This window comes from Diadema setosum, chromosome 4 (assembly GCF_964275005.1).
Source record: "Diadema setosum chromosome 4, eeDiaSeto1, whole genome shotgun sequence".
Classification (NCBI taxonomy): domain Eukaryota; kingdom Metazoa; phylum Echinodermata; class Echinoidea; order Diadematoida; family Diadematidae; genus Diadema; species Diadema setosum.
In genome coordinates, this window is record NC_092688.1 from 41,931,957 (window position 1) to 41,957,644 (window position 25,688).

A 25,688-nucleotide genomic window follows, 5' to 3' on the forward strand; every position below is an offset into this window, starting at 1 on the left:
GTTTTCTCAAATTCATTTGCCTTAGGATCACATCATTCAGTGACCATGGCATGAAATCAAGTCAAATTATTCCAACAATTACTAATTAATAAGTTTGCAAGTTCAAAATAAAGTTTTGCCGCCAAGCCATGCTTTCAGGCATATATGTCAGGGCGTATACAACTGCCTCAATGATCGTATACTACTCTTTTTTTCTGTACAGCGGCGTGCAGAAATGGCACTGCATGTCTGTTGGAATGACGTGTCATGCGCCGAAGTCATTGTAGCCATGAATAAAAACTGATTGCCCTTGAACTTTCAGACTACAACTATGTTTGTCTAGATAGTATGCTCTACATGTCGATGCCCGTATCGCCAAATCTGTTGCGCCAAATTGAACGTTCACTGACGCGTTTCTCATGAAGCGATCACTGCATTGAGAACATAAATCGATATCCACGTAATTGTTTTGCGATTCATGACGTTTCGTAGTTATGACGTCATGCGGGGGGCACTGTGGCAAAGTGGATAAGACTTTTGACGTTCAATCGGAGGTCCCGAGCTCGAATCCTGTTAAGTGCCTTCACATTTTCCATGGCACTACCCTGCAATCATGGGATAAGGAAGACCATAAATCACTACCTCTACTGTTATAATCATCATCAACCCATGATGGTTTTGGTACGTGCATGCGCCTCATTGTTCGTTGGTTACTATGTAAGTTATATAATCGCAGTCACTGACCCAACCGCTCAACCGCATGCACAATGCATTTAGACACGATCACAGTCATGATAATATAGGTCATATCAAACTCTGATTGACGTCGCTGGTGTCCACTCAGAAGGGAATAATTCAGATGTAATGTATGGAAGGTTATAAACATAACTCAGAGTCCATTTTACTTTCATGAATCATGTGCCATCCACGATTAAATACGCGCCATAAATCTTCAGAGGCTCGTTTAATATTATTCTTTCTTCAAGTTGTTTTCACAAGAATACGTGCAAGCTGGGTACAGGGCAAGCTTAAACTACAACGTGTTAACCCCTTCCTCACAGGTTTGCTGTCATGATAGCCAATAATCATGTGCTGTATTAGGACGAAAGGAAACGGGCTGAAAGTCCTCCTTACGCAATACTTGCACACACTGCCCTAGACTCTGATACTTGCCTTTACCTACACTCTGAGAGAGAGAGGAAAAAAAGGGTTCAACTTTGCACCTCTTGTAACACCGAGAGCACCTTTACCGGTGTAACTTTGCACCTTCAGACCAGAAAGGTGCAAAGTTGCACCTTTACATGTGTTAACTGGTCTGAAAGGTGCAAAGTTGCACCCGTAAATGTCGTCCCAGTGTGACAGTGATAAAGGTGCAATGTTGAACCAATTTTTCTGTGAGTGTATAGATCTCATCTACGGAGAGTCAGTAATGTGGCGTGCGTACAACCCCGTGGAGATTTGAACCCGCAACCTCGATCAAATCACACGCACGATCGGTGTTAGGGCGGGCACCGTGTCCCGGCAAACAAACAAGTAAACATTCGTTGTCTGTCGCTACGGACGACCGTCTCTGGTTGATCCGCTGGAGAAAGGGATGACAGCGGGCATTTACAGTGCTAACATACAGAACTAAGTAACATATCTCTCCATGTAACCCAGTGGGCCCCATACAGGCAGCCGGCTCGCTGTACCATAACGGGCAGTCCGGACCCCGGGTTATGATGTTAGCACGCTTATAGGTCATCACCCCCACATGGCAACCAAGTGGTCAGCCTAACGAGACCTATAACGCCAGAAGGACCATGTAATGGATTCTTGACGGCCACGAGATAAACTTATCAACAAAACATTGTTATTCCTTTCGTTAAAGACAATAAATTAACCTGGCTATATTAATCGCGAAACAGAAGAAAGCAGTATACAAGGGCAGAACTGATGAGCGGGGTCAAGTTACACAAACACTGAAAATTTATCGTCGATGGACTCTGCCATCTTGGATGAAGTGACTCATCATCACTGGCTAAGTGGAGCGCGGAACAGTTATATTATATATTCAGTGGTATATTAGGCTATATGGATTGAATGCGTTCGTGCGTGGACTTCCGCGCGATTTTGACATCTTGTCACAGAATTGAAAACGTGACCGTTCTGTCAGTCAGTAGCTCGACACAGAAAACGTCAAGACGTGTGTTGATAATATCCACGCTGTCGTGTTGCAAAGAGCATTACACTGTATTGCAAGGGACTTCATTTTCAATAATAATTGTCGAAGGTAGTCGATGCATGCATTCAACTCAACTTCATAGGGAGCATTCCCGCCGGGTCCACGGAACTGAGGAGTTCTCTCACCTTATCTCCCTGGTTGAACCACGGAGATAATGATAAATCTAACACAATGTGGGAGATAAAACAGTCAATGACAACATAAGATCGATGAAAAACTGCAGTCATACAAAGTTTGAACAAAATTCGATTCTGTCGTTTGCGTAAACGCCGATTCAGAGTAAGTAGGTCTTCTTCTGTGATTATGTTGATAAAAAGCATATAGTGCAAGCGTCTTATCTCAGCAACATTCGTTCAGAACAACAGTTTAATGTATTACATGAAAAGAATGAACCACACAAAGAACGTTCAGAGCAATTCTTGAAGAGTTCACATTATTTCATGAGCGTTATACACCCCAAGGCCCCATACAATAAGCGATGTAAGGATAACAACTCTTGCTGGAATAGCAACTTCCCAGAGTAACAACCAATCAGAAATATGAATTCTTGTCGTTACCATGACAATTGCCATTCCAGTAACAGTTGTTATCATATCAACCTTTTTTATGAAATTGGGCTCTGGAGATTCACGATAATGATAAAAAAGTGCCATCAGATTATTAGGTCTAGCTTGTTATACGTTGCTCATCGCACGTACCAGACTAGTCGCTCAACGAAGTGTCACGTCGTAACGTGCTTGACTGGAGAATCAGTGAGCCTTATCTTGTTACCTGAAGCACTTCAGTGAATGGGTCGCATTAAGTCGCGATCGCTAGTAGTATCTATCAACGGGAGGGATGGGTCGTAAGCGAGAAAATGTAGACATTTTATGTTATAAGCAGGTCAAGTCATATCGGTTTTCAAGTTCAGATTATGGCGCGCCATAGTTATTTGCAGACAACGTTCGGTCGAGAAGTGATGTTTCGCCACTATGCTTAATGAATTGTAAGCACAGTTGTGGGGATAGCGCCGATGTGTAGCCATCATTTTCGATCGATCGATCATCTACAATCTTAGAGTACTACCCTCTATTTGACAAAATATAATGGGTCAACCAGTTATGGAAGCCGATTACATTGAATGTTTGTCTCACGCGCCAACTGAATGAGGTTGGAAATGTCTGATGCTTACAGGATGAGGGAGGCATTATGCATTCTGAGTTCGACGTCGTATCCTTCTCTCTCTTTCCTCGTTTAATCCAATTTCTGTTTCTATCCGATCAGTGTTTAACCGTATTATATAATGAACATACATATCTATGTTATTTATATCTATGCGCGTGCGATTACTAAAAAATGTCGAATTAGAATTACAGAGAAGATGATAGCCTTTGAAATCAAACACTCTGGATAAACATGTACTTGTTTCAAGCAAACTTGAAAATCACATGTTAGTGTTTCTTTGCTTTCCTTTATTCATGCGAGTACTAAATAAAATGTCGAATTAGAATTACAGAGAAGATGATAGCCTTTGAAATCAAACACTCTGGATAAACATGTACTTGTTTCAAGCAAACTTGAAAATCACATGTTAGTGTTTCTTTGCTTTCCTTTATTCATGCGAGTACTAAATAAAATGTCGAATTAGAATTACAGAGAAGATGATAGCCTTTGAAATCAAACACTCTGGATAAACATGTACTTGTTTCAAGCAAACTTGAAAATCACATGTTAGTGTTTCTTTGCTTTCCTTTATTCATGCGAGTACTAAATAAAATGTCGAATTAGAATTACAGAGAAGATGATAGCCTTTGAAATCAAACACTCAGGATAAACATGTACTTGTTTCAAGCAAACTTGAAAATCACATGTTAGTGTTTCTTTGCTTTCCTTTATTCATGCGAGTACTAAATAAAATGTCGAATTAGAATTACAGAGAAGATGATAGCCTTTGAAATCAAACACTCTGGATAAACATGTACTTGTTTCAAGCAAACTTGAAAGTCACATGTTAGTGTTTCTTTGCTTTTCTTTATTCATACGGAGCCAAATTAGACACGGAATCTCATTATATTCCAGGAAGGAAGAAGAGACTGTCCCTTTAAGAAAGTCAAGCATGCAGTCTCGACATTGTTGGACTGGATTCTCCCGTCGTTCCCCAAGTAGCTATGTCCCGTCTTTCAACGCCGTTATCAAATCAGTCATGTATACCTGCTTCGCCACTTAAGAGCCCCCCTCAATTCTCCCTCCCCCTGTCCCTTCTTAAGACTCCGTCGCTTAAATCAAACCAATAAACATTAACCTTAACCTTGTTAGAAACGTCTGGTGCTCATTGAATATGGTAACGAAGCCGTGTGTTTATTACATTAGGGGTTTGAGTACATGGGTCATTGCGGCTACAGTGCTTGACGTTGCACAATGTTATTGAAGATGTAGTGCACGCGGAGGTATGCAGCGTATCCAGCTTATAGCGCCATGCTCCGCTACGCTTAATTAGAGTACTGCGAGATCATAGTCATTATAATAAACTTGAGCTTGTTCTAGATTGTGGTGAAAGTTGATATGAATCGTTGGGCTTAGTTCTCTTCATGCCAGCATCTCAGTCATGCCTGCCACGGGACCTAATGCCCCCCGTTATTCGTTATTTCTGCAAGACAGCAAAAGAAAGAAAGGAAAAAAAAAAACAGGAATCGACTTAAAATTCCTTCAAGAACACCTCTTACCACTTAACGTATGACCAAATATTACATCTTCATTTCCATTAGTGTTCTTTTACTGTTTTTAAAGTAGATATCGCTTTATATTTCATAGAGCAGGTCCATAGACGAGAAAATAATATCAGCAGAGATGACGCATCATAGCGCAATCATACCACATCACACCATAACATAACATAACATAACATAACATAACATAATATAACATAACATAACATAACATAACATCAACAGAAATGACGCACCATAAGCAATCATATCACATCACACCATAACATGAAATAAAATAACATAACATAACATAACATAACATAACATAACATAACATAACATAACATAACATAGCATAACATAGCATAACATAATACATAACATTAGATAACGTAAAATAATATAACATTTGCAAAAACATGACTCAATACGTTCTTAATCATTTTTCCCCTTCTGATAAAGGTCCTAAAAAAATCTTTAATAAACACTCTTAAACTGGTAATGCAAAATAATATCGAAATACCTGATTATCATAAATAGAAATATCATTAAATAGCTGCATGACAATCTGTTGGGGAGAGTGTATTAACCGTCTCAGCAGATAAACGAACATAAAATGTTTAAAACAAGAAGAAATCTCTGTAATATAAGTACAGTGGGTGTGTATTTAAACTATGCCCCTATTACACAGTTACGACTGATGCATCAGTGACAAAGTGATGTCTAGAAGACATAATTGGACAGCTTGGTCGTTGGCAAATGTTTAGAGATCGCTCTTTTGATGGACTTCCAGTCATGGTTCGTGGCGTAGCTCAAGTTCCGGTTCATCGACCCCTGCGAGGATCACTACGGGAAGGCGGAAGTTGCGGTGAGAGGAATATGTAATAATGAGGACGCTCCTCGGAAATTCATCGTGGTACTTATTTGATGATGCGGTGCGTTACACGGCGAATTTTGTCATCCGGCGCTACATTCGAACAAAACAAAGCACCCCCCCCCAGCTCCTCAGTTAAGCGTTATGAGGAGAGAAACCAAAAAGAAATTCTTCCTGGAGACGCTTCCATAAAAACCCGTATACCTTAAGGCAACTATTATAAAAGGAGATGTCCCAGGAATCTTTAGTGCTACACCCAAAAAAGAAACTCTCCCTTTAGAATCACCTAAGATGCGGTCGTCAGCACTGTTAGCAATGTAGACATGTCATTACTTGAGAGTGGGGTATATGATGTACAGTGAGTTCTTGACGCCGTCTAGAAGGGGGGGGGGGGGGGAAGAGAGAGAAAGAGGCATAGGGGTTTCTCGGCTCCTAGCCTCTCATAAATGCAGGCCGTCTTGTTATAAAGTAGCTTTGCAGGTTAAGCACTTCTGTCGCGATATCTAGACGCGGAATGGGCGATATCAGCTCATATGTGATTTCAGTGACATACTAAACAGAACATGTTAAGAAGTGTCTGGCCATTATACATGTATGTACAATTCTGTCGATTATAAATCATCTTTATGCACATTGATTTTTCACATCATAGGGATAATAACTTCCAGCATAGATATACATTATTGCCATGAATTGTGGATGTATACAGTGCTCATGCCTTCCCGATAGCTAGAAAAATGCATTTTTATTACTTCCTTGTTAAGTCTCGTGTAAAACGAAAATTTTTTACATGCAGATCGTAAATGTGAAATAAACACGCAACAAAACCCACACAATTATAGCTGTATGGATAACACAAAACTAAAAGTTATATGTTCAAGTGTGATTGCGTGTATAGGGAACGATGTAATGAATAACCTATAGTTGAGTCATCACGTTTATGAAATGGGCAATTCTCAAGAGAAAGAGACAAAATGATCGTATGCAGTCAGGAGTGTTAGGGCTAAGGAAAGAACAAAAAATGTGCCCTTTATACAGAATTAAAGGAAAAAGAAATCGAAACATTATTGGTCTTTTTTATAACTTTTCTTGATTGAATAGGAAATTGTAGGAGAAGACTTTCTGTTTAGGATGCCCACTCTGCCGATTGTTTTCCCGGCTGATCTTGCGAAAAACAAAACAAACATAACAAAACAAAACAAAGCAAAACAAAACAAGGAAACAAAGGAAAGTAAATGGTGCAACAACATCAATAACAGTAGGTATCGAGCACCGTCGTAAGCATAACAAATCAACCAGCACCCGAAAGTGAGTGTACTCGCGTTCAACCAGGATAGAGAGATATGACGAGAGCGTCATCATTTGAGACTCGAAAGGGATTCTCTGTCGATTAAACACAAAATCAGATAAAACAAGGTAAAAGAAACGGGAACAGTCTGTTGGCAATCAGCAGACGAACAGATGCTGGTAAATAGAACATCTTCGTTCCCATTCCCGAGCCATGTCGACAACAGATGACTCCAATAACTGTAGACAGCTGTCGGGTCCTGATTGCCCTCGGAACGTCTGAACGAAGAGTTCGTTTTATAGGCTGGACCAGGGAGGATGGAAGAGAGTCCACTTCTCTGGTTAGACGCAGAACTTTAAACCTTGTTAAGATCGCCGGTAGGTTGTCCACTCTCACCAGTTTTCACCAGGAACACGCGATGTACCGTTGTACAATTAAAGAGAAAATGACATATAAAAGGAGCAAACACAATCTTGATTGCTACTGATGTTGCGTAGCTCCGAATAGATTTCAAATAAATTCGCTGGTCTGACGACTCCACCTTGCCTTCAAGTGCATTATTGTCGTTAATGTCGTTGGTCAGTGGTTTAAACCAAAGGAATTGGGGTTTGTTAGCAAGTCATCCAGGCATATAAATTTATGCTAACTGACTGATGAGGGTGGCGAGAAATTCAAGGTGATATCAACGTCAAAGTGACATGTGGATTGGATGATTCTGGCTTTTTAAATGTCCATGAGATATCATCAAGATAAATGTGAAAGGGCAGAGGGACGTAGAAATGCACTCGCCTGTTGCATTCCCCCATGTCGTACCATGTGTTTTTGTCACAGGTGTGAACATCAGCGAAATGTGCCAAGGATGGAATTCTCGTTAGAATAGCAGTGTGCGTGTATGTTTCACCAATACCAAATCCATGCCAACAATCGTTTCCGTCTTGTGTGCATGTGCGATACATGAGCACTTATACGGGATCGGTCGATGGCAGATGAAACACTGTTTGCAACTTTGTATCCGTGCTTGACACCAAGAATTGATATTCCTGGTGGAAGCCCAGAGAAAGTTGTTTGTATGTGTCTCTCTGTTTTTTTCTGTTTCCACCAGGCTGCATGAGTATGAATATATATCCATTGTATTTCTCTTACTTTTTCTGTCGCGAGATACACATTTAGCATTTTATACCGGTACAAAACTTCATTTTGCTCATCCGTAACTATATCAGGTCATGTTATACGTTACTTATAACCAGTCATTAGCAAAACTGCGTGTTAGGAAAAATGAGGCTGGTAACATGCACGCCCTCAACCAATCATTCATTTCATTATGGTCTCCTTAGTCATTGTTATTATGAAAGTAGATATGGGATGAAAAAAAGAAATGTAGGGCGTGAAAGAAAATGAGAGAGCAGACACCAAAATGTAGGTCATCCCGCAATGTGTTCTTTTGCTGCTCCTTTGATGCCACCGACAGATGCCAGCGACACGGCTCGGCAGCGATAACACTCCTCATCAGTCCGTCATTCTTGTACTTTTGACTTCACATCATTATCTCTGACTATCTCAATCTTCCATCATCACTCGTCTTCGACAAACCATCCAAACATGCATCCCTTTATCACTCCGTGCCAGAGAATCATAACGTCATAATGACATGTTCTCTTGTCGAGAAGGTAGTATGTGATTGCTCATGCTGTGTGTGTGTGCTTCAACTACTACCATGTGAAGGCAAGTGATTTAGGAAGACAGGACAGTTCATCAGTGAGTAAAAGGAAATGATTTGATCGTCAAGCATCAAATGTTCAAGTCTTTCCATCCTTGTAAATTATTTCGTTAAGTTTTCCAAAGAAATTTTACGACTAAGTTTGTCATTAACTTCCCATAACTTTTTTAAAAAGCGTTTTCGTCACCACTCTGCTTTAAGATGTGTCACATCAGTTAACCATTGTTGTATATTGCATAGCAAACTTGAAAGTAGCTGATTTATTCATGGACATTGAGCAAACAACATGACTTTCTTTTTCTGTGAATACAACGAGCAATGACGAGATACAAAGATTCTACCATCATATTGATAGCTTTACTACAATGATTTAAATGTTTCTTGTTTTATTTCGATGACATAATCTTATGAATTTATTTCACTTATATTCATTAAAAAAATATATATATATACGGTTGTCGTTAAAGTAAATTACTCAGATAAAGGAGGCACCATAATCCCATGAGGTGTGGGGTTAAATCCCGGGCGACTGCATGCGAGGCACGCGCGGGCATACTTTGTATGGTAACCGTGATCATGACCATCAAACAATTAACCATCTATTGACGCCACACGTCCACCTGCTCGGCCGCGTCAAAAGTCCCTGGTATGCGATACGACTCGTCATCCACGCCTCCCATCGCGGGGTCGTCGCTTGCTTACCACCGTCCCCCGCCCTCAAAACTGTTGGAAAGAGGCAGACGATAAAATGGAAGAGAGGGTGGGGGGGGGGGGGAGGAGTACAGTTGAACAAGAGTGGAACGAAACAACATAAACAGTCACAGTGTTCGAGACTAAGGGCGCTGAATTCGAAAGTAATATCGTCCACTACTCTGTGCAACGTGTGGAATTTCAGTACAGGAATATAGGTCGTGTTTACCTCGTATAGCCCAGGTGTGGAAAAACTGTGTCCAGTTGTTTTGATTGAAATTAAGGAGGATTGATAACAGATGCACTCAACATGTCTATGACCATAAATGATGTCCTGCTGTCCATTGTAGCGGTGTGGGCTATGGGTACATGCGCGGGTTACTTTGCATGTGTTATGTTTTGATAACACACACCACTTGATATGTACTTTCTGATTGAACTACTTTGATATCATTATAATTACTTCCCCCGTGACCTCTTTCCAATGCGAATTCTAAGTAAAGGTATTTTAACAGTAGGAATGTTTCTATCTGAATTACGGCAGCAATTCAGAGAGGATAACATCTACGGAGTTTCACATAAAGGGAGGGTACAGTATTAGTGGAGATGAGAATTGGGCTTTTTACTTTTTGCAAGATACCAAGAAAACACTTATAAAATAGTACGGAGCATACCATTCTAAGAGGAATTCAAAATTTATTCGATGAAAATCAGTTTTTGAATGGCTGAAACATCCAAAAAAAAAAAAAAAGCAATCGTAATAAAAGGTGGGTCCTGCTTTTTATTAGAATTGCTCTGTTTTGGATGTCTCAGTCATTTCAAAACCAATTTTCATCAAATGAATGTCGAATTCTTCATAGAATTACATGACCTTTCATGTTTCATAAGAGGTTTCTCATTATCTCACCAAAAAATGTTAGAAACCTGAATTAGGCCTCAATCAAAGCTATACAATCCCTTTAACAAAATAGAACAACTACAACAACAATAATGAGCAAACAAACAGGCCTTCGATATACCACTATGCTATCAAAGGTAGATATGAAACTTTTTCGTGCAAAAAAGAAATATACATTTATATCCTCTATGTACTGCTTCCATATTGATGCTCTCTGTTATGTATTACTAAGACACCCTAAAACAACAACAACAACAACAATAACAACTTTTAATTTCTTTGCTGTCTTTATCGCATTCGCGTAGTCGTTAGTATCTAAGGTAGATATGGAATTATGTTGTTGTTGTTTTTTTATACTCTTGATATGCATTTTTTCCTGTGAACAAAGTGGAGTCATTCACAAACCTGAGAGTGTCTGAATGATTTAAATCACCCCCTAACCCCTCCCACAACCAATCCCCCCCCCAAAAAAAACCTAAAATGCAAATGAACGATGAAATCATTGGATTGACTCAAAATCGTGTACACAAATCAAAATGCAGGATTTAAACAGGCAAAATAATCCGTTGAGTATCTCTTATAATCCAAATCTCTTTGCTCGCATGCGTTAACCATGTCGGTAAGAAAAACAATGAAAAGTATTCAACTTTCATATTACTTTGTCTCTTGTTGATGTAGATGTAATCGCATCGGAGTTCGAGACCGAACTGCACTCGGGGCTATTCGACAAATACGACGTGCTGCCGCTCCCCGTCAGTAACGCGTCTGAAATCCTCAACGTCTACTTTGGACTGTCGATACAACAGATTCTTGACATTGTGAGTCTTATTTCAATGTTGCCTTTCCTTATTTATGTTCCTCTCTTTGTATATATATATATATATATATATATATATATATATATATATATATAATTATTTTAGACTGGAAGACGTTTGTGTTAAAACACCTTTTACCATTGCGCTACCCGCGTATTTCGTTACACAAATAATGAATGTTTATGAGTGCAGAATATTTCATGAGGCGAAATGGGGTGGATCAACAATTTCATCTTTCCGCAAATTAAACAATCTGTGTCCATTGCACGAATGAAACACATTTATCATTTGTTCCGACACGGCTGAAAAGTTTCTATTGCTGTCCAAATGATCCAGAGTTTCATTACCATCATTTTTTGTTCTTGTATCAAAATTGGGAAAATTCGGGTTGTGAATGAGACGCGACTTAACGCTAGACTATAACCGATTTACTAACGACAGGGGCTAGCTGCCCTACGCCGCACTCAGTTTCATGTTCCAATCAATAGCTACTTTGCGACCTCTTGCACTTGAATTATGCAAATAAGGGGGCCGTGACCAGAGCCAAGGACCGCCTACCGCGATTTCGACAGCTCGCGCTAATGAGATAAACAGGGGTCTTTATTGGCCGCGCGCGTGGTCATGGCATGTGTTCCAAACTTGATCCAATCAGACAGGAAAGGGCAAGATTGAACGCTACTTTTAATCTTTCTCCCCCTCTCTCTATACCCTCGCCCCCCATCTCTCTCTCTCTCTCTCTCTCTCTCTCTCATTCTCTTTTTTCTCTGACTTCTCTCTCTCCTTTTTTTTCTCTCCCTCTCGCCGTCTATCTGTTTCTGTTCTCGTTCATTCTGTACCTAATGAACTGTCAATCTTCCTGTATAGTCGAGAATTAGTATGTTCATGAACTTCGTTTAGGGAGCTATATGGGGATGTACGGCTTGTTAAATGTGGGTCGACAGCCACACAGCAGGCGTAAAAGAGATCAGACACTTTGTGGTCTAAAGAGATTTGCATCCAGCGAAACCTCGGAGGATTTTGTTTTTCTTTACAAAGATACAGTTTATCCACAATGGTATTTCAGTGCGCGGAATGTTACTGATTTCTTTCTTTTTTTTTTAAGTTTATACGGCTTCGAATAGTCAGTTACCAAAATCAATAGTAATCAGTAGTGTCTGTATAGAAGGTATACTGAGTATTGATACGTAAAAGTTGACGTATCGATTTGTGAACCCTATATGGAAAAAATAGTTTGAATTAAAAAAAAATAAGAGTACTTTTACTGCATCATTGCTATTTTCCCTTACCTCTTCAGCACGGGGACAACAGAAGTGCAACTGTCTTCAGAATTCTTAGCCGACGGGGAAAAATAATGATTATAGTGATACCGAACAGAATGGGAGTAATCAAGATATAAGAGCAGGCAAATCTCCCTACATCCATGCTGCCCCGAACTGACAAAGTCATGACGATATATGGAGTTATGATATGAGTAAATCCAGGGCACTAATCATTATAAATTGATAATGCTTTCATCTCGGCATGTCTGAAGAGTCCCATTCACAAGGTAAACTGAGTCTACGTTAGGAGAAGTTTATAAATAAACTGCTATCATGCCACGGAATTTCAGCCTCGGGGTTACACTGATGAAGGTGTGGACAGATTACACGGCCGTCGTGCACGAAAATTAAATTGAAACTGATCGGGCATTTGATGAAGACAAATAACATATCGCCATCACGCCCCGAGGCAAAAAGGCGAGCAAGTCGAAATGGGAGCGAATCGAAATGAGGTATAGCGAGGGTGGCTGTCGTAATGTCAATCTTCAAAAGTAAATGGAAGCTACAGCAAGCCAAAGGGGTAATGAGAGGGGTGGGGTGAAATAGGGTGCCAAGGGTCCCCCCCCCCCCTCTTTCAGATGGGCTTCTTCTGATTCACGTCTTCAAGTGAGGAAGTAGGAAGGAAACTTCCCCAAATTTAGATAAATGCTGCAGTGCCAATCTTTCAATGTATAAGAGAGCTATGCCAATGGGGGGTGGGGGGGGGGGGGGTGATGTGGAGTGTGTACATGCCTCTCCTCCCCTTTCACACCTTCTATTGATGATGTTCCCATTGGCATATTACATGAAGGAAATATCCATATCCTATATTCAATGCTGGATCCAACATACCGTCATCCATATTCTATGTTAGATGTGTATTGCCTCAGAGTTTTGTTTTTTGCCTTTCTTTTGTTCTGTTTACGTTTCTTTAGTGTAATAGTTATTATGATTGTGGCGAATATCAAAGCCTAGTTGGATTTTGTAACTCCATTGCATCCTTACTTTGTGTCCTACTCAATACAATGTCTCTATCTCTGTTTGTGTCATTTTTCTCTACTTGGTAAATTAAGCAAGAATAAAAAAAAAATTGCCTTCTACTTTGAATTCCCAATTTAAGATTTGCGTATAACAACATGAACTAATACAATCTATACATCATTATTTTATGTATTCATATCCAGGACGAAAGAAATCAGGTGCTGACGTCAAAAGTCTGGGTGAAGCAGGTAAGAGAGAGAAAATAAAAAAGAGGAAATTTGAATATCCTCATATCAATTTGCATTCATGTGTGTCCGTCTGTCACGGTTTATTTGTTTATTTCGCAAATTTTTGTATCTTTGTTCACAGAAAGCAAATAAGCAGAAAAATGTACAAACAAGACCATGAACCTACGACCGAATGCTAAATTTTAATGGGTTGTGCGTTCTTTTTCAAACTGGGGTATTGACGTCCACCACAACAGCAACAAATAACTTTTAGATATTTGGTTGTTGCCTGGCTGTTGGCATAATAACCTCAGAAATTTATTGTCAATTGCGGGTTGCAATGGTTGCAACATGTTGTCCGGACTCTGTGTGTGGCATCGCGTATCAGTATACTTGTGTTTATAGAGAACATGTTCTGGTTCAAGTCCAAATCAAAGTTAAGTGACATATTGTTAAATTGCACAGAAAAATAGATATCACGTAAAAAAAAAAACCAACAACAAACAAACACAGGAATCATCAACCAAGCAAATAAATCCCCGAAATAAGTCTGTCGTGTTTCATATAGTTCATGTCTGTTTCGGCATAAAAGTCGTTAGAAATTAAGGGGATACATTCAATGAGATAGACACGTGATGTATATAAGGGGATTATTTATACTGATAGGATGAAGAAATCGTCATCTTTAGGCTTCTCTGAAAAAAAAAAAAACATAACAAATCCAGTGTATGTAATACTTACCTATAGATGTGGCACATCTTGAACGTTAGATACATGTTGTAAGGCGTAAGCAGACCAGATGAAAACTTAAAATTGAACAAGTTCAGATAAATCATGTTAACAATCTGAGCTTAAAAAAGGGGAGGGGGAAATAAATATGCAGAGTGCAAATAATAGACATCATTTTTTTTTTACTTCATTATATTCAAAATCAATATCAAGAGGACATGTCATGTTTTAAAACCAGCCACACCCACTCTACTGAGGGGTGCTACATTTCATAGGATCTTATGAGCTCACGAGATTCCCCGTGTCAACATACTGCGAGCACAAGGCCATCAAATCAATTTCAGATTCACCATTATTCGTTTATCTTGGGCAAAGTTGAGTTTATGTAACAGAGGAATCAGGAATAGCAGGCTGACGATACCGGCCGTAATATAAAATGTTCGCCATTTCCAATTCCCTTACGCGATGTCCGGAACTGGCTTTGCATACTCAAAATTTAGATCATAATAACTGAGAAAATTATACTGAAGCATAAGTATGATAAGTCTGCGGATACTCAATTCTGATTGGTTGATGCCTAACTTATGTTTGATTTTTTTTTTAACTTACGTTTGATCGCATCTTTTTATGTCACTTAGTCCAGTTAAACTGCCGTATGGCGCCACAATTAGTCATTATCTATCGGGAACACACTCATATTCTAGCGAAACTCTAAAAACCTTTGTCTCTTTTTGTTCCAACGAAATCAATAATTTCTTACCATGTACTACTTAAACAGATACCATAGAACTTTACTTGTCTGTGTATGTGACACTTCATTTAACGATAGTTGCCCTTTATGATACACACACAGCGGTCTTTGCCGAAGACAAAGTACCGTAGAAGCACTTTCACAAACATGCGAAGCGTTTTCTCCCAGTCATTTAGGACGCGTGCCACGGCGGTATGGAGTTGTCTTCTGCAGAACGTTTCAAATAGTTCAGTCGGAACCAAAATAGCGCCGACAATGAGCGCAACTAAAGCGTATCAACATCTCCGAAATCCAGCGTATGACTCGGATATCTAGCTGCCATTTATCTTGATGCTTTGAACACATATTCGCCATTTGCAAAAGCTCTGCTCTCGTCTGTCGACAACGTTGTTAGTGCGGATTAAAGGGACTACGAAGAGGAGACGCTTTAATTGCCAGCCCTTGAAGCTTGAATTGTGTCTTGATAGTAGTACAAGGAAAAACTTGTCTCGTATAGACTTTATCGGGTAACAGCAATACAATTCTTTTGGTGGCTTAATACTGCTGTATTTAGTCGTCGTTGCTGCACTTGTAGACAATGATATCGAGTCATTGTTTGCAATGTATCTGCTACTAAAAGCAATGGTATAGTTTTAGATGTCAATGAGTGGATATCTGTATACGTATCCCCTTTCATTTTTCAGCTTGGAGCGACGTACACACTGTACATGTATTTTCCCCCTTAATAGAATACTTTCAATATAAAAAGGGAGAAACATGAACGCCATTCATGAAAACCGTTCTGTTCTGGACGTTAATTCCATCAAAAAGTCATTGAAAACATGCATCAAGCTGTGGTACCTTCGTCTATTTATTTCTCTTTTTGTTTTTATGAGGAAGTAAGATAAGGAAGTAAGGAAGATATTACACAACAGGAATTTCTGTAAGTTCGAAGGTTCTATAAACGCTGCTTTAAATCTAAAGAAGATGGATAAAGCTTATGACACTGTTATGTGGTGAATGACCCCATTTTATTACATTGATAACTATATTTTTTACAGAAAAGTGCTACATCAAACAAATAAAACAATGTTGTTAGACAAGTGCAAACGCATTCAAATCACTTCAATTCAATTCAATTCATTTATTTTCATTCTTCTTTTTCCAACAAAACATAACGCAAAATAAATCAGGAATTACATCATAAACATTAACATTCTACTGTGCAAAATATATATGATACAGATAAACATAAGAATGAATATTGGCAAAAAAAAATCACATTCACATGTTAACGCACAATGTAATCGTATACAAACAAAGTGTGTGCATGTGGTGGAATGTGATACGAGAGTGTACATGTGCATGTTTCCATGAAGACATCAGTGTATATAGCTTGGTAGATTTGTAAGTGTCCGAATATCTTTTTAACTTCATCTGTCTCGATTATCTCTGTCGTTTTTCTTTTCGGTTTTTCTGTCTTATCCGTCCCACTATTCTTCTTCTCAAGTCACAGAGACATGATGTCAGGACACTTATCACTTTTCAGTTTGAGTGCTTTAGGTCGGGTCTGTTGTTGCTGCTGTTTTCTTCTTCTTCTTCTTCTTCTTCTTCTTCTTCTTCTTCTTCTTCATCTTCTTCGTCTTCTTTTTCTTCATTTTCTTTTTTCTTCTCCGTCTGGTGCCTGTTGATTACTGTCACTCCTTTAATGCAAGGGTTTCGTGAGGTGAGTGGTCGAGTCAAGTTGGCAGTCGGCTTGAACCACTTTAAGTGTGCGATCCGTAAATGCCTTCACGTTCGGCCTAAATGACACAGGCACGGTTATGATTGCCTTTACGCGTGCTCGTTCTCACCCCCTTCACCTCTTTAACTCAAAAGGCAATTGACTGATGGATGTGAATGGTTTATCTGTTTGAACCCTGTGGAGATTACCCCTTGATTTGTTGATTTGGTGTTCCATTCGTGCCCAGTAGACCGTCGGTCTCAAGGAATATTTCCGATAACACTCACAAGCCGACGCATTTCCGATTTCAAAGACAGGAACTAAAAAGAAATAATACTAAAACACAGCAAGGCAAATGAAATTCAATATAATCCAACAAACAAAACAAATGTTTAATCAATAAATTTATTTTCAAGGCCTATGTTTCAATTTCATTCATGGGGACCATTTATATCTTGCATTACTTTTATACTATTGAAAGCTGTCTTCATTCCCCCCCCCCCCTTCATTCCTCGAAAAGATGAGAGGAAAGCATAACACTACGTGGTAGCAGTATAAATAGATATCGTGAAAATTCAATTTAAAACTCGATGTTCTCGGAGGAGATGGGCATTAAGACCTCTTTAACCCTCTGTGTGTCACATTACTTTTCTCTCCATAGTGTTGTGTGTGAAATTTTTGCGCATTTGACTCATTGGCATAGTAAGGGTTAAAAGGGGAAAAAAGGCTGTAGGGTTTTTTTTTACCGTCATAATTTTGTGTAAGTTCTTACGAGCGAGAAACACATCAGCCAATGTTCTTCAAATAAGTGCAACTATTTTTTTTTTTCATCCTAAACGAAGAAGAGAAGAAGAGGAGTATCTGCGTGGTGGGTGAACGAACGTTTTCACCCATCAACTGTAATGGTCGTCTGGAAATGAATGGATTATTCGGTTTAATATGCATCGCGTAGTATTAGCATCGCTTCCAGCGTAGATTGAACCATTAAAAAGGTGCTGGCGAGCTTGCGTAATGAATCCGAAACACGTGGAACATGTGTGATAACGTGCCTTGATCAATGCAATGTTACTGAGATAAGCGTCACTTTGAATGAATAAGATTACGTTGCCATGCTGCATTTACTTCTCTCTTTCCCTTGCTCTATATTTCTCCCTCATCCCCCCCCCCTTCATTAGCAATGGAAGGACTATCGTCTGCAATGGGATCCAAAGGACTATGGCGGGATAGAGAAGATCAAAGTACCCAACGTAAAGCTGTGGATACCGGACATCTTACTCTATAACAAGTGAGGACCTGTGTGTAGTGCTTTTATAATCGATGTGCCAGTTGACGAGTGTATTCAAATTCATGGCTATTTTCTGTAACAGAACCCGTATAGTTGAAAGCTTTTTATCCATCTGTTCATACTTAATCCATTTCAATACCTGAAAAGCTTTTCGACGACCAGGCGTCAAGCAAGTCTCGGCCAAATTTACTGGTTGTCAGAAAAAGCAATTATTATGTAAACATGATGAATGCAGATAGAATTGGAAAATGTCTGTTAATCGTTAAGCTGTGTGTACTTACTTTTACAAAGAGGTTTTCACTATGCATAAGGATTATCCTGCTCATATTGGAAAAAAAAGTATTTATAGCCGTATATCTTGACGGTCAAAAACATTCTTTCCAAGAAGGTGGACAGTATTATTTAAAGGTCCTGTTTACATGAGGGAGCAGTAATTTTAAATTTTTTTCAAAATATCACATTTGATGCATTATGTGTCGGTCAGTTGTACATTGTATCACAAAACATCCTACCATATAAAAAATGCGCAATAAATCCAAAAAATGTAAGTAAATATTACTGTTTTTCTCAATAAACCATAACTGTAGACGGTTTAGTCTGGAAACATTTTTATTATATAACCATTGTTTCATTGTGTATATGTAATAATACTTAATATTGATTATACTGATTCAAATTTTTACATTGGTTGTTTCTATTCCTAACTCACATTTCAGAACTATTTTGAAGCACTACTGCTGGGCTTTTGTTTCATCTGCAAATAGTAAATTATGCCTTTAATTTTTAAGACAGCACATGATATATATATATATATATATATATATATATATATACATTTCCTGATATCTGAATTATCATAATATATTGTGCCATTGCGTAATGACGTGCGAAACCTTAATGGTAAGGTTTCGTCTTTCTGCTTGTATATTTTTCCCCCAGTAGAAATGAAACACCTCGAAAATGTAATCTTTTATGGTGTGATGACTCCTCAACCAAAGCGACATCTGTTGATTGAAGCAAAACAACAAGAATGTTATAGTCTCCATGATGAGTATTCCTTCTGAGCATTTTCGTTCTCTTGTATTATTATCCTACATAGCGCCGATGGTCCATTTGATGTCCAGTCTCGATCTTGGGCGAGCGTCCAGTATGATGGCCAGGTCACATGGTTCCCGCCAAACGTTTACAAAAGTTCGTGCAAAATCAACGTGGCGTACTACCCATTCGACGAGCAGCACTGCGACCTGAAGTTCGGGTCCTGGACCTACGATGGCGACGTGGTGGACCTGCTACCCATCTCTGATAATGCAGACAGGCGAGATTACTGGGACAATGGCGAATGGCAGATCATTAGATCCCCGGGAACTAGGCATCGCCAGTTTTACCCTTGTTGCGCAGAGCCTTACATTGATATCACTTACACACTTACACTGCGGAGAAAACCGCTGTATTACTTCGCCTATGTGCTGATGCCATGTGGGCTGATCTCCTTCAATACAGTACTAGTGTTTTATCTACCGCCGGACATCAGCGAAAAGATGTCACTCTGCATGTCAGTTCTTCTTTCGATGACGGTCTTCCTGCTCCTAATCACTGCGCAGATTCCGGCCAACGCCAATCACTTCCCGCTGATTGTCAAGTACCTGCTTTTCACCATGCTAGTCGTGTCCTCGTCCATCGTCCTCACCGTCTTCGTGCTGAACGTCCGCTTCAGGTCCCCGGAAACCCACACGATGTCGCCGTGGATCAGGCGGGTCTTCATCGAAATCATCCCGAAATACCTGGGCATGAGTCGGCCCGAACAGTACAATAAACGTTACCGACACGTCGGGATCAACTTGACCCGGGAAGCCATGGCTAGTGGCGCGCTGGACTCGCATAAGATCATCATGGAAAACAAAGGAAATAAATACACGGTGCGAATGCGTCGCGATATCGATGCCGAAATGGACGATAATTCAGACGACGAAATACCAGGTAAATATGATGACATCATGTTTGCCCTGACCATAACGGAAACAATCCAAGTACGAATCTGTTTGAAGAACATACGTCTGGTTAAGAAATGACCATTACTGCATTGTTTATGGATATGGTTGTCCCTCTTGACATAATCCGAATTGTAATACTTTTCAGCAGTCTTTATATTACTTACTTATCCCTCGACGTCTGCAATCGTTGGGGAGGCACGAAAATGGCGTACTACCGTTTCCACCCGGTTCTATTTTCGGCTGTTGTGAGGAGGTCTGACAAGGTCAGCGCTGTCCATTCCTTCACATTGTCCAACCGGCTCTTTCTCTGTCGGTCGCAGCAGCGTCCACCTTGTACAGTGCCCTGTAACACAGTCTTTGCGAGGCAGTCGTGCCGAACCTAGGCTGGTGACCTTGTTTCTGACAAACTCATTTAAGAGTTTTGTGTTCCCAGCAGTGGATGCCGAGCATTCTCCGCAGGCACTTGTTCTCAAAAGCTTGGATTCGCTTTTCTGTTCAGCCAGCTGTGCCCTGTACAGGTCTCATCTTAAATCGTTGTACCCACGTATTTCAAGCTTGTCACCTCGTCTAAGGTCTCACCACCATAGTGATGTTTGCACTGATGTTTGTGCTATTAACCATCACTTTGGACTTTGCTGTACCCACTTCCATGCCATATATATCTAGGCTTCTGCTCTGTCCACCAGTCTGTTGATGAGGTCCTGTAATTCACTTTTGGTGCCTCCCATGAGGTCGATATTGTCAGCGAATAGATTACTACAGAGGCGTCTACCACCAATTGAGATCAAAGTATGGTGGTTCTGGAGTATTTCCTGCATGATCTTCTCTAAGAATAGCTTGAGTAAGACGTGGGAGAGTAAACAACCCTGCCTCACGCCAACTGTTGTCTTGAAGAACTCTCCCAACTGAGCACCGCACTGCTATATTTGGCATAGAGAGCCTGAATAACCTGCACCAGTTGTTCGTCAATGCCGAAATATCTCATTATCTTCCATTAGCCATCTCGCCACACTCTATCGAATGCCTTTTTAAAGTTGATAAAGTTGTGGAAAAGGTCTCGCTTGTATTGTAAATGTTTTTCGATCAGCACCCTGCAGTCAAAGATCTGTTCCACTGTGCTCCGGCCAGTTCTGAATCCTGCATATTGTCTGCCAGCAGCTCATCCGCTTTGGCAGTCAATCGGCTGAGGATAACTCTGAGTATTACCTTGCTGGGGTGGCAAATTATGCTTACGGTCTTGTGTTTTTGACACTGTCTTGGGTACTCGTCTTTGGAAGTGGAATGATTAGGGACTGGCTCCACTCTCTTTAACATCTGTTCTGCTCCCATATCTTCTGGCATAATGTGAAGGCTTGAATTGTAGCTTCTCCTCCACACTTTATTAGCTCAGTGGGGACATCGTCCACTTCTGGAGACTTGCCTGATTTCAAGCTGAGGATTGCCTTTTTCACCTCATCCTTTATTGTAGAGTAATTGTAATTGCAGGGGCACTGCAGTAGCCAGTCCACCTTTTCACAATATTGCTTCGCTGTTTGCCAGGAGGTTGCCGCCTTTATCCTCTATGACAGGAGACTTTGGCTGGCTGGTTTTGGTCAAGGTCTTAAGGGTGTTGTAAGCCTCCTTGATGTTCCCTTCTGCCAGTCCTTCGTCTATGACTTTGCAATGAGCTTCAATCCAGTCCTCTTTGGCGGCTTTGATTTTCTTTCTGACCTCCCTATTCATCTCTCGGTACTGTATCCTTGCCTCACCACTTGTGTGTTTCGCATGCCTCAGCCCTCACCTCTTGTCACAGAGGTTGAGCACCTCCGTCGAGACCCAAGGTTAGGATTTCTTTTGCTGCTTCCTAAGCACTCCATCAGCAGTTGTCAGTAGCACTTCCTTGATATTACCAGCAAGAGTGTCTATGTCATTGCCAAGTACACTGAGCACTGCAAACTTTCCTCCATCTTGAGCTTTGAATATTTCCGCAATCTCTGGGTCTTGAAGTTTCTTAAGATCGAAGCGAATGCGAGGGCTTTTCTTTTGATATTTCGAATTCAACTTCAGCTTGATGATTATAAGCACAAGGTTGTGGTCACCGCCAATGTCAACGCCTGGGAAGGTTCTCTTGTTCGCTTTGTTGATATTAGATTTGAAGCGTTGTGGTACCAGAATGAAGTCTATCTGGTTGTGCACTTGTCCTTTTGGTGAGTGTCAGGTTACAGTTCTGGACCAGTTGTGGGGGTGCAGAGTGTTGGCCAGGGTAAGGCAGTGACTTTTGGTAAGGGCTTTTCTTTTGATATTTCGAATTCAACTTCAGCTTGATGATTATAAGCACAAGGTTGTGGTCACCGCCACTGTCAGCGCCTGGGAAGGTTCTCTTGTTCGCTTTGTTGATATTAGATTTGAAAGCGTTGTGGTACCAGAATGAAGTCTATCTGGTTGTGCACTTGTCCTTTTGGTGAGTGTCAGGTTACAGTTCTGGACCAGTTGTGGGGGTGCAGAGTGTTGGCCAGGGTAAGGCAGTGACTTTTGGCAAATTCTTTATACAGTATGTCTCAAAAAAAAATTACAACGGGGCCCTCCGCAATGATATCTTTAAAAATAGTGAATCAATGTAAATACAAATTCAGGGTATGAAACTATAACTCATTGCCCACATCTTACAGAAAACCCCACTCGATTTGCTTCAGTGGTCAAAGAGAAATACGGAATTTTGTAGAGGATTTCAGGAATCTCTTCTGTCCAAGTTCTGTCTATTATTCACACACAAGATCATTGAAATGCTAAACTCGGAAGAATCCGGTTCATGACATGCTTTACAACAATCCACATTTCTCTGCGACCGCTTAACCAAATCGAATGGGGATTTCTGCAAAATAGAGCTAAAATGTTATATTTTAAGAGCCTGAAGTAGCATTTAAAAAATGTAATCATATTGGGCGTTATCAATGCGAAAATCTGATTGTAATTTGGGGGGGGGGGCATACTGCAGTAAGTCGCCCCAAAAATTGCAATCAGATTTTCGAGTTGATAACACCCAATATGATCAACCTGTCTAGGTGCTACTTCAGGGTCTTAAAATATAACATCTTAGCTCTATTTTGCAGAAGACCCCATTCAATTTGATTAAGCGGTCACAGAGAAATGCGGATTGTTGTAAAGTATGTCATGAGTCTGATTCTTCCAATTTTAGTAATTCAATGCTCATGTGTGTGAATAATAGACAGAATCTGGACAGAAGAGATTCCCGACATCCTCTACAAAATTCCTCATTTCTCTTTGACCACTGAAGCAAATTGAATGGGGTTTTCTGTAAGATGTGGGCAATGAGTTATAGTTTCATACCCTGAATTTGTATTTAGATTGATTCTCTATTTCTAAAGATATCATTGCGGAGGGCCCCGTTGTAATTTTTTTGGGGACATACTGTACAAAGAGTGATTAAGGAGTTTGAAAAGAAAAAAAGTCTAGAATAATTATTGTACTGTATCGGTGAGGAAAGGGCGTATTTTTGTTTTGCAAGAAAATAGTTACAGCAATAGGAAGAGCAGAAAATGAAGGGCAATGGGTAATACTCAATTATGGTTCAAATCACTATCGAAATAATGCTGATGAGTATTATTGCCAGGGAATCTGAAAAAAAAAAATCTTGCAGAGAAAGATGAAAAAGGGAGATCAGCTGGGGTGGAGGTCTGAACAAAAAGTCTTTTGCAAAGACCGACTAGCTGTGTATTTTCTTTTTTTTTTTTTGCAATACTTTTAGGAAGAAGGAAGAAGGTAGTTAGAGATTGTCGTGTTGATAACAATAGGAATAGTTATGACGTAGGAAGGAGAATTCTCCCTTTGAGGATGGGTAGCCTATAGAGCACTGATAATCTCCAGAAATATTTTTCTCAACATATCTCTTTAGGATTCAGCAGCATTTTGCCAACGCAAGCGTTCTATAAAAAGAAAATCAAAACTATGTCACCGGACGCTCTAAACAAGAATTATGCCTGCATGTTACAAGGGCAACAACTTATTCGCAAGTAGCCTTTTTGATACATTTGCTCACCGCCATATCATAACGAGCTGTCACTGGTATCCAGTTTCAAGATTTCGAACATCTGTGGAGTAGTGACTGAGAAGTTGAATGCTGAAAACTCATTTTCACGTTTAATTTATTTCCGTTGCAACTGCAATAAGATGAACTGCATTCAAGTTTGCACAAACGTGGTGTGAAAGTAGTATCTGTTTGGGGTATTTTACCATTAATTATGCATCTCTCCCAATCTTCCGTTGCACGCAGGTGCCAGTGGCTTTCGACATGGCCGCTACCTGCCAACGATGGCGCCCTCCCAAGAGGAGAGCGAGGCGATGGTGATTCACAAAGCCGTAGAAGAGATCATGTACCTCACGTGGCGATGTGCGAACGAAGAGGATAGCGAGAGGGTAATTTTTTTTCCTTTTGTGTTCAATTTACAGCTACCATTGATTTTTCCTCACATTTGCTTCCCTCGTCAAAGTTCGTTCAATAGTTTCATCATTGTACAACATTGATTTTAAACACCTTCCATCTAAAGTTACACTCCGTTTATATTGAACCATTTCAAAAATGTAAAGATCGCCGCTTCCATTATTTTCCTTGTGATCCTAATTCTATATAGAGTTCACTATACAATTATACAGATGTAACGAAACCATTGCATAAATATGAGACATTCTAAAAACTTTTATTTTTGGGTACCAGAACCATGCCATGGAAATTACTCTGCATCATTAATCACTATCCAATCAACCCTGATAGGTTTGTTTGTTTGTTTGTTTGTTTGTTTGTTTGTTTTTACCTTAATCTCTCCTACATCAGATCTTTACATTAATTCGCACCTGTCGCCGTTAAAAGCAAACCACAGCTCCCTCGGCAAATTTAACTCCTGGAAAATTGTAATTATGAAACATTGAATGGACGGCCGACCCTTCGGGCGATGAAATTTGTTTTGTTTGTGCGAAATGTTTTGGAAATACATGTAGATATGCAAAGGTTTATAGTGCCCGGACGAGAATAGATTCCATCACGATCTCGGTAATAATTGTGCTAAAAGTTTAGCCGTCTAGCTGAAAATTATTTCATTCGAGAGTCGACATCTCTTTACAAACTGTTCCTGTAAATTTCTCTTTCCGTTTTTTCCCCTGTTTTTCCTTTTTCTGAGGATATATCATATCAAAAGGCGCTAAATCCAATGAAAATGATGGATTTAGAGCCTTTTAGAAGCAAGCTCTTTATATATATATATATATATATATATATATATATATATACATGTATATATATTTATATATCTTTACCGATGTATTTCCCTCCATCTCTGCAACCACAGGAAAGAGAAGACTGGAAGTTCGTTGCCATGGTGATAGATCGCATCTTCCTGATCATATACCTCTGCGGGGTCTTCATCGGCACTGTCGTCATCATCTTCGAGGCGCCGCTCGCTATCGAGTTCTTCCGCGAGTGGTTCTGCTGCTACGAAGACTGGGCGCTTAACGGATCGAGTGAAAGTTCGAACGAGACCATCATCTATAAGTCCTGA

At 40.0% G+C, this 25,688-nt stretch overlaps 1 protein-coding gene across 1 annotated transcript; it reads left to right on the top strand.

The window, feature by feature from the left end:
• Positions 1-9,769: 9,769 nt before the first annotated feature.
• On the top strand, positions 9,770-25,688 carry LOC140227889 (neuronal acetylcholine receptor subunit alpha-3-like). Its single transcript, XM_072308275.1, has 8 exons — positions 9,770-9,824; positions 11,036-11,175; positions 13,658-13,702; positions 18,039-18,148; positions 19,248-20,118; positions 21,089-21,099; positions 24,417-24,552; positions 25,479-25,688. Exons 1-8 carry the CDS (start codon positions 9,770-9,772, stop codon positions 25,686-25,688), a joined length of 1,578 nt encoding a protein of 525 aa, XP_072164376.1.